At 33.1% G+C, this 10676-nt stretch overlaps 1 protein-coding gene across 1 annotated transcript; it reads right to left on the reverse strand.

The window, feature by feature from the left end:
• Positions 1–2197: 2197 nt before the first annotated feature.
• On the reverse strand, positions 2198–8143 carry LOC105344637 (nucleoporin NUP35). Its single transcript, XM_066085208.1, has 12 exons — positions 8020–8143; positions 7752–7861; positions 7370–7470; positions 5029–5143; positions 4874–4934; positions 4489–4591; positions 4312–4365; positions 4141–4210; positions 4055–4058; positions 3189–3301; positions 2621–2755; positions 2198–2350 (listed from the first exon to the last, which is right to left on the reverse strand). The coding sequence occupies exons 1-12, from the start codon at positions 8048–8050 to the stop codon at positions 2273–2275; spliced, it is 975 nt and encodes a 324-aa protein (XP_065941280.1). The 5' UTR covers positions 8051–8143; the 3' UTR covers positions 2198–2272.
• Between the last annotated feature and the right edge of the window lie 2533 nt (positions 8144–10676).

The raw sequence follows: 10676 nt of genomic DNA on the forward strand, positions 1-10676 counted from the left end.
TAGCAGTTAAATTTTCTTTAAAATTAAGACATTCAGTATAATAAAATAAATAGTGCCTGTTTGGGAGGATAACAGTTGAAACTGACAAAAACCATGATGAAAAACCAATCTATCAAATGACGTACACTGTTGGGGTTTAACGAAGAATTTCTGAAAAGGATGAAAATATAAGTAATAAGAAACCATTTTTTCTCTCACTTTTATGGGGTTGATCTTTACAGTCGACACGTGATCAAATTGATCACATGTCTGACTGTCATGTCCCCCCCCCCCCCCCCCCCTCCAAAAGTCAAAGAATGATTCTTAATTACAAGTAAGTTCATTGGAAGAAACGTTAAAAATTAAGTAAAAGTTTAGACAAATTTATTCACACTACATATAGTTACATTAAGATCGTATTGGCTATACGAAATATCATCGGGCTTCTTTTTTAAAAATAGTGGAGAAAATGCTAAAGTGTAGGTAAATATCACATTATATAACCTTCAGTCACTTGAATACTAAGATTCATATGAAACGAATATCATACAAAATGAGAAAAGAATTATCAAGCTCAATATCAAGTTCTTATATGGTGTTAGGTCTACAAAAGAAAAAAAAGGTATGATATTTTTATGCAAGAAGACATAAGTGTGTTAATTAAAATGTTGCACTCCCATTGCATTTTACCTTGAATTTGTTGCAGCTCTGAAAGGGTTTTTCCCTTGATATCAGTGTCAAGATAAAAATAATCGCCATGTGATGATACAAGAATCTCATCTATCGAAATTACAAAAATATGATCCGCAAACTAGAGGGGGGATATAGCAGTATTAAATATACTATTAAGATATAAATTATTTTTCGTTTAAAATTCTCTGCAGCCTGTGGCTTCTAAATAATCTAATTTCAGAACTTCTGGTAAGAAAATATGAATCAAATTTCACATTACTCGACGATTTTGCGCGAATTGACGTTGAAATCTGACCATGTAAATTAATATGCTGACCTAAAAAAATCTAAAAAGTAAAAAAAAAAATACTGGGTTCCTAGATTAAAAGTTTTTCTAACTCCGTACCTTAACTAAAAGCCCTTCACCTTAGCATCTCAATGACCTTCAATATGATAATTAACTGAGATGGATGTATTGTAAAATAAAATTTAAAATTCATCAATCTTAGTTAGATTTTTATGCTAGGTTTATGCTGTTTTGATCAGCGGGACCCAGTTTTGTACCTTTTGATGTTATCAGAAAAAGATGAATATAGTTCCCCAAGAGCCTTTTCAATTTGTACAAGCGCAACATTAAACTTTGACTGTACACATGCTAAATGTAGCGCCACAGCAAGTTTTTATCAGCGCCATAGTTAAGATTAATCCCTCTTCTCATAAATATGCGCTACTACAATAGGGTTTGTCTGGATGTCGGGGGTAAAATTTTCCTGAATAAATTAATATTTGTGCATATCGAAAATAGGATAGTAACTATAAAATAACTATAATAACGAATATCTATAGGCATATTGCCTGCTGTTCAATCCTAAAAAAATGTTGTTAGGCTTTTTGCACTTCAGCTGTGTTCTTGACTAACTGCAATAAATCTTTAAAATCTAATTATAACTGCCAAGGTTTGCAGCGCTGATAACCCGTTTCGCATAGAGCCAGTACTACTTGTCCCTGCTTTTTGTCAAGCTTACAACTTTAATACTGCAGTAAAAAAAAAAGATATACATGTACCATTGATTTAAATACACCAGAATTTATTTTTACAAAAAACAATTATAAGTAAAATTTGCATCAATCACTTTTTTACCAGCTAAATTTCTAGATGCCTGCTAATTATCCTCAACAGATGTGCTTCCTTCCTTCTTATCATTTCACATCCTGCAGTCTGTGGTATAGAAACTATTTTTAATCATCCGCTAATTATTTAAATTTTAACATACAAGATAAGTTTTAGGATTTTACAAGTATCAATAGCTTCTGTTGTTTTTTTTCATTTTGGGGGGTGTTGGGGGGGGGGGGGGGGGGGGGGGGGGGGGGGGGGGGGGGGGGGGGGGGGGGGGGGGATGGGCAGATATTCTCAAGTCTCTTATACTGTAATTATTTTGTTTGCAGTTAAAAAGATTTCTAGTTGTATGCTATCTCTAAGTACTTGATACATGTATGATATACTTAAAGTTCACTTAACTGACAAATAATGCACAACTACACAAAATAAAATAGATAGATTTAATAAGAAAACATTTCATTGCACCAATACATGTGTATAAAATGATAGTCCTCTGTTGTGTCACCAGCCAAACATATACTCCATTGTCTTGCCTATAAATGTGGAATTTTTTTGTGGGGTCTGGTTATTCTTGACAACCTAAAATTTAAAACAATAAAATTGATCATTTATACTAGCATTAAAAGAAAATTTGATAGATTACAAAATCATAGTATGACAGAAACTGAACACAGAATTTTCGTTTTAAAATACTTTGTGATCTTTATATTGAAACTTGTGCTACACAAAAGACATCAGAAAAGGGATTCAATTCAGCAAGTCATCAAAACGTTTGAAAAAAACTGAGCAGCTTCATGTTGATGCAGTAATACAGCAAGAAAGGTAACTCTGTAAATTGATTGTTCTGACCTCATGGTCACTCCTGGCAGCCTTGTAGGCTGCGGTGAGGGGGCGTATGGGCGTGTTCCTTGCGGCTGAGGAGGTGTTCATGTCCAGGGAGTGTTCCTCAGCAAGGCTGGCCTTTCTGTCTCTGTCCATAACCACCTACAGCAATCCAAAACAAGAATAAAGGACATAGAATACTAAAAAATAACTTACCGGTATAATAGAAATGTGTTTCAGAAGGGCACTTGACATTATAAACACTTTCCTTAATTTTATATCATACAGATAGATAACTCTTATATAATACTAGTACCAATAATACTTGGTAATACTATTATACATTTTTATTGTGTGGGAAAATAGCCATTATTGTAACATCACAATAGTAAAACAAAAACAACATGCAAAATATTTTTTGGTGCTGTAGTGAGAATTGCATACTGCCATACCCTACTTAATATGCACATAAAGTGGTTAACAGCAAGCTCTATCCTGGGATTTTTAATATACACAGACACTGTACATGTAAAAACATTAACACAAAATGTCTTTCCAAATCTTATCTTGTAGATCAAATCAAAATTTAAAATACCTTATCAATACAAGGTTTGACCCCAATCATCACACAGTTATTGAAGATTTTGCCATCCTTGCTGAGTGCTTTCTTTGCCTGCAGTTTAGACTGGGTAACAAATGAAAATTTACCTCAGATGAATTGACATTTGATTTTAATACATATTCAAACAAATTTTCACCTTGACATTTGGTACCAACAGAGGTGTATCATTACATCAAGATCCCGAAAACCAACTTTTATCAGCATGTTAGAATTTTTGCGAGGTTCATGGGATCCCTGTCGCCATTAATATTACTCAGTCTTCCTGCAAACTATTCCTCAAATGTGTCTAATATATTTTCCCCAGGAAATCTACATCTTGATCACTAAAATCAGTCACCAGGAACTAATTTATCTCCAGTAAATTGCAAAATAAAGACATCACAAATAAAAGCTGATTTACAGTAAATGAAATGTGAAACCAATTCAAATTTTTGTCAAACTCAATGAAATTTGATATCACCACAGACAAATCCTTAAGGTGGTATGAGACATCAGTCAATATTAATGTGGATTAAAGTACATTATCATTAAAAATACTTTCCCCAGTTTAGAATTTTACAATACATGTATTTAACAAAAAATTGCTTTTAAAAATATTTGGAGTGCTAAAAATTGTAAAATCCCAGCAGGATTCGAACTCATGACATACAGATTCGTTGAAAACCCTCTAAACCACTGCACTACGCTGTTGATGACAGTGTTCGGAAAGAAACAACTTATATATTTACACTTGGTTTTATTGTTTATTTTGATAAACAATATGTCACAACATGGAAGTGTCCCATACCACCTTAGTCAGACCCACAACATATGATATCAATATGGGCAAATCCTCATGCCTGACTCAACGACATGATAGCAAGTTATCAACATATATAAATATACCTGGTAAATCTTTCATCAAAAATGAACATTACTGATTTACCTCATATTTCAAAATGTTGCCATACTGTGAAAACTGTTGTAGGAAATAAGAAGCGGCAGCAGCTTGAAATCTGCATGAAAGAAAATAACATTTATCTTATTTGTCCCATTCTGCATTTAGTAAAACTTTATTAGAATGAAAGTACAAAACTATTTAAAAATCTGGACATACCCAAACACTGTTACCCAGGTTTCATCTAAGGCATCATCAGCTGTCAACATTTCTCTAATCAAAAGAGGAAGTTAAAATAAAAACAGATTCAATTTCCTTGAAAAGAACAAGAAATATCCACATACATCTTTTTTTCCCCCTTTTCACCCATCTATTCAAATACTTATATATATATACCCTTGAGTATAAAATGGATCAAGTTGTGCTGGTGAAAGACCCATAGAATTGTCCATCATAAAACTTTGACTTGCACCATGGGGAGTTTCATTGTGTAAAATACCTGCAACAGACAGACATCAATTCATTTCTTAAATTGGATGCTCTAAACAATGTAAAGAACAGTATAATCAATAAAAAAAATAAGCAACTTAAATAAAAAATTTATCAGCCAAGAAAATTAAATCTATACATATTTTTTGTTATTTTAACATATTTTATTGTAAAGGACACCTTGATTAAAAGTCAAAGGTCTAACTGACAAAAATATAAAACAAATACATTTTACACACAAAGAAAAACACAGCAAAATTATAAGCAAATAACTGAACATAAAGTTACTGACTTGCAGTGGGTGGAGCCCCAGTGCCTGGTGTGTGAACTGACTTCATGTGTAAACTGTGGTCCTGAAATAGTTTGAAAAAAATTAAAACATATTACCTTAGCTCTGTAAAAAATGAAGAATATTACTTAAAAACAGTTTGAGTTGTAATTATTTACATGGTGTGATGTGTGGTGAGTATGAAAAGATCCAGACATGGCACCGCTTGGACTTGTTAAAAGACTTTTGGTGGGGGGTGCTCCAATTCTGTCTTTTGGGCGCAATACCTCTGGCCTAAAAAACAAGTACACCATACACTATCAAAGCATCTAGAGTCATACAGAAAAGAAACATCCCTGTGTGTTTAGATACATCTGTGCAACACTTGACTTGAAAAATTGAGTTTTTTTATTCAATCAAGAATAAAATCAACCAGTCTTGTAGCTTAAAAAAAACATGTTCAGCAAAACTCTTGAATCTCATATTTTAACATGTATCAGTGATAACATAAATATTATTATCTGTGGACTGTCAATGTTAAGATCTTTTACATGTAATAAGAAAAACCTAACCTTTCTTTTCAAATTTACGATACTCAATGAATACAACATGCATGTATATCTACAGACCCTGAAACGTACTACTACACCACACGCTCGCTAAACGGTTCACACGAAACGCTGAACGGTTTACACGAAACGCTGCACGCTTTGCCTGAAACGTTAAACGATTTATACGAAACGCTGAACGGTTTACACGAAACGATTCTCGCACGAAACGATTTGCTCGCTTTTCACACGCTTTGGACACGCTTTTATCCTGATCGATTCGGGTCCTCTCGGATATTTACCCTGAATCTGTTAGTAAGAATTAATTTTAAGAAAACACGAAATAATAGAAATACTGATATTAGAAAACATATATATACATAAGTATTGAACTGATTAATTAAATTAATTTGGTACTTACATTTAAAGCAAAAAATTTTTTATTTACAGATTTAGCCAAAAATATTACTTCTATAAATATATTTATTGCTCAAAAGAAATATCCATGATTCTTATTAGTGCCGTAAATAATAAAAATTCCAGAGAGTTAAAAGTTACCCTAACACAATATTCAATACCAAAAATAAAATCTGTATGATTACAAACTGAAATTGGTTTTTCAGTATTCGGCGGGATTTCTTTTTTCTTCTCACATTATGATTTTTATTGGTTTCAGAGAATACGATGTAAAAATACAATAAATAAACCTGTAATTATTTACATTGATAATTTTGAAAGTTACATAAAATAAAATTAGTCACATAAGTTAGAAAAATGCTATAAAACAACCGATTATTTTTTTTATTATGTCGTATCATTCGCGTAAATATATGTTCCGTGCATAAAATCACAGAAAAAAATCAATCGATTAAACAATAAAGAAAGTTGTCATTATTATTTCAGATTTCGGAAAAAATAAAACTGATTTAAATTTTTGTCTCAATATTCATATACATAACCGGCACCCCGCATAACGGCATACAATATATCTATCATAATCTATTTGAATTAAGTACCATGCATATAGATTCCCATAATAATTAATTGCATGTGTACATTTTAGGAAAATTTCAGTGTGTAAATTACTTGTTGTTTTCCGTTATCAGTGTTTAAATAATTAAAATAATTACTTGTAGAAATTTTTTTAAATGGGATTCAGAAGAATTTACTTCCTGCATTTCATACAAATACAGTATATTTTCTATCTATGTTTACGTTTAACTTTGTTCAAATTAATGTTAAATAATCTATCATTTAAATTGTGTGTATCATCAAATATTGATTCCGATTACCTTGAAGTCATTAAATTTTTATTGGCTATTGACAAAAGAAGAGACGCATGGCCGTCCAATGAAAACGAATACACAGAGTTTGATTGACAGGTTCAGCCAGGTGCAGATCTTACCCGATGTCCGAGGTTATGTGTGCTGGTTGTACACAGCCGAATAGTCTCAGTAACTAGTCTTCTTTCAATACGCGTACTTTTCTTTTGTTTGTTAAGAATTAATTCAATTTTGTAAAAAGATAAGTATATCATTACTTATAGATTTTTTGTTAACGAGAATATCTACGAAGGAGTTTTGCCAATCACAAACAGTTTTAAGTAATGTTTTACACAAGCACTATTTTGAAACAATTAAATTGTCAGAGAGTTCCGAATGAAATCTGATGAACGTTTCACACGGTTCTCGCACGCTTTGCCCAAAACGATTTACACGCTTTGCCCGAAATGCTGCACGCTTTGCCCGAAATGCTAAACGGTTTACACGAAACGCTTCACGATTCACATGAAACGCTAAACAGTTTACACGAAACGCTAAACGGTTTACACGAAACGTTTCTTGCACGAAGGTCGCACGCTTTTTTGGTGTAGTAGTACGTTTCAGGGTCTGTAATATGAAGCATACGACTCCATTCAAATAAAACTACAAGCAATCTTTTGATCAATTCCCCAAAATGTTAAACTTAATACCTTGGCCTTGATCCTAAGTGATGTCCAGTAGGAGAGGTGACTGAGGGAACTCTTGGTGTAGAGGAAGGAGGGCTTGCTGCAGACCAGTGCTGGGGACCTGGCTATTGAAACAGATAATGTCATGAATAGATATGTTTGTCTCATTCAATCATGGCCAGATGAAAAAGGATTGGAGTACGTACCCTGATCTTGGTTTGCAGTGATTGATTTGCATAGGTGATTAAGGTGAAAATGAAAATTGTAAAGAAATTCATTTCTGCGATTTAGGTTTTTACTTGTATTCCTTTAATTTCTATGGTTCCCCTGTGAAGAATTTTAACATACAGATATTTCAATGTCACTTTTCAGTGAATAGTAATCCAAATATTAATGCAACACATACACTATGGTGAATTGATTCTCCCATCAGAAAACTTGGCAAAAATGGTGTCTGGTGGGGAGAGGTTGGACTTGTTGGGGACCCCATTGTCATTGGTTCAACTCCGGAACTACCTGTGAAAAATAAGAACTAACTGTGAATTTCAACTCTACCAGATAGTGCAAAGAAACTTACTTTCACTTTAGGATTTTGACTCAACTTTAACGTGTAAAAAGAAACAGCTTTACAAAAAATTAAGGATTTCACAGTTAACAATTTCCAAATATGTTACCGTGAAGATCAAATCCTTGAGATGAAAACATTTTGAATTTTGTTCACCGAGGTACATGTGATTTCCGGTGTGATAGGTGAAAGGTAAGTTTTACCACAAAAATTCGTATTCATGCCCCCCCCCCTTTATTTAGCAATAAATTAAAACTACTTAGTGTCTTAAAATTATATATTTTAAACATTATGCGACAGACATGGGTTTTAACATTTTTTTAAATCACAAAGCGGTTCTCAAAAGCGGAATAACTCAATTTACTTTAAGATAAAATATGTGCGACACTAATGGTCCTCGATTATAAACCTTATTTTTTTCCTAGAAAAGAGAAACCCTGCTGTACTCAAGTTTCTTTTCTTGATTATCCTTTTTTTCAGTAAGTTCAGTCACCAAACATACCGGTATCTTTTTCATTTGTTCATTTGGATCATACTAAGAATTTATTTTTGTTCATGACCAACACAAGGGGTCTGTATATTATTGCTATTGCAATAGAAATTCATTTATAATTACAATGGAAATTAATTTGTAATTAAAATAGTAATTCAATTGTAATTACAATTCATAAAGGACAATAGGCATTCGATCCTACCTGTATATTATCTAAGTATTTTTCTTTAGACCTTTAGGGAATATTAATTACATTAGCTGTGGAAATTATATATATATATATGCAATGTGAAATAATGTTGAAATGTAATGCTCGTGTGGTATACTTCCCTCACCGACTTTCATTGTTTAATTGCAGGAGTTGTCGACAAGAACATTTATCACAATTATTTTCTAACGTGGTAAGTGATTTTAAAAAATTGAAAACGTGCGATGAAGCATGGATATACATACTTCTTGTGTCTATAAAGCACCGTCTTTTGTATTTTTTATTACATAACTTGGTATTCTAATGATATCAAGGTAAACTCGTTATTTCAATCAACCTTTAAAAAAAGAGTCCAGTAGAAACTCACATTGGCTTTAATCACATGTACATGTAATTCACGTTTCGTTGTTTCTTTTTTTTTCCAGAGAGCCTGAGAGAGAGACAGAGAGGGAGATATACATTGTATGGGTGACTCATCATTCTATTCAACACTCTACATGTATAAGAACATTATTTTCAAAGACTAGTGCCATGCAAGTAAAAAGGTAACCAAAGTTCATGAATTATAAGCAATGGCACTTGTCCAATGCATTAGAATAGAAAAAAGAACAAAAGTCGCGGTCCAAATCAGCCACAAGCACTTCTCCTGCACCCCTCGTAAATCAGCAGATAACGATCAGGGGAAGGCCTGAGACCCGTAAACAACTTTGTAATGTACATTTAATGTTTTGACGCGTTTTAATTGGATTTCTCACAGATGTCATAAGTTTAAAAGTTGAAGAACTCTCCTTGAAAGAACTTTGTACTCAAGTTCGTCAAAAGAAGAAAAATACATTGATGAATCACTTCCCGATTGAGTCTGGCCCGATTTTTTCCCCACTGTGCTTAAAGATTTTGGCAAAGTTCCTGGTGATATTTTTGTCAAAATAAAATTAATACAAAAAAGTTCAAAAGAATACCTGTCAAGAAATTATGTTCACATGTACGACTTGTCTTTCTTTGATTTGTTCCTGGGTTTTCACAGTTGCAAGGGGAAAACAACTTCAAAGAAAATTCATGTAAATGATGTTCTAGGTTATAGCCTTTTTTTAATTAAGACCAAAAGTTGAGATTAAAATTGACATTAAACGACATGTGTAAATGCTCCCAGCATGAACTTACTTTAAAAAAAAAAAGATCTGGGAATACAGAATTATTATTACGCGGTACATGTAATTAAAAAGTATAGGTCATATTAAGTTGGAGATCTTTTAATATTTGTTATTCAAATTTGAAATAATGTCTTTCGTGATTGCGGATACATGTAAAAACGACAAAAAGCCAGATAAATTGAGTAATTTTTAAATGAAATTATGAATTTATCATGAAAACGCAGGTTTTCCATAAAGTTCACATTTACTAGTATTTGCGATTCGTATAACATTTCGGGGCATTGATTATACATGCATGAAATCTTCTATGTAACAGATATGAAATAATCTAGATTATTTATATGGACCAAAATCTATTATCGTTTTGCTGATTGTGAGGAAAAACTCAAATATTTATGTATACACTCACACTCCATTTCAAAAATCCCTGCTACGGGCCTGCAATACCTATAATTTCCCGGTGTTTTCGTGCGTAGTATCGGGGAGGGGATGCTGTTCCCTTTTTCTGATAGTCTTCTTTTTCTTACCAGTATATATTTACATTCCAGCGAAGTGTACCCCCCCCCCCCCATCATCGCAAGCCACGGCCAATAGGTACGATCCTCTGCCATCTAGACGGAAGGAGAGAGCTATGCAGACTCCGGACCGTGGCTTGAAACGATGACCCCACACCCCACCTCCTTCTGAACTGTACCGATCGACACGTAATATTTTAATAAAAATGCCTTACATACACATTTAGTTTTAAAGCAATATGAGCTGCAATTTTCAGAATTTTATTTTGCTGCAAAACCCTGCTAGTATGCATAGTCTGCATGTAATTTAAAGAGAAATTGAAATTTGCAGCTCATATTGCTTTAATGAATTTGCATTCCGTGCTGGGTTTTTTTGTTTGTCAAGTTATATTGGTTAGA

The sequence above is a fragment of the Magallana gigas genome, chromosome 5, assembly GCF_963853765.1.
Source record: "Magallana gigas chromosome 5, xbMagGiga1.1, whole genome shotgun sequence".
In the NCBI taxonomy this organism is placed as follows: domain Eukaryota; kingdom Metazoa; phylum Mollusca; class Bivalvia; order Ostreida; family Ostreidae; genus Magallana; species Magallana gigas.

Bases quoted from the DNA above. Each gene is read 5' to 3' on its own strand.
- LOC105344637 (XM_066085208.1), bottom strand. From the start codon at position 8,050: ATGTTTTCATCTCAAGGATTTGATCTTCACG. The intron at 7,862-8,019 runs GTAACATATTTG...TATTTTTCACAG, and splicing joins TCAAGGATTTGATCTTCACG to GTAGTTCCGGAGTTGAACCA. The intron at 2,351-2,620 runs GTCAGAACAATC...TTTAAATTTTAG, and splicing joins CTGCCAGGAGTGACCATGAG to GTTGTCAAGAATAACCAGAC.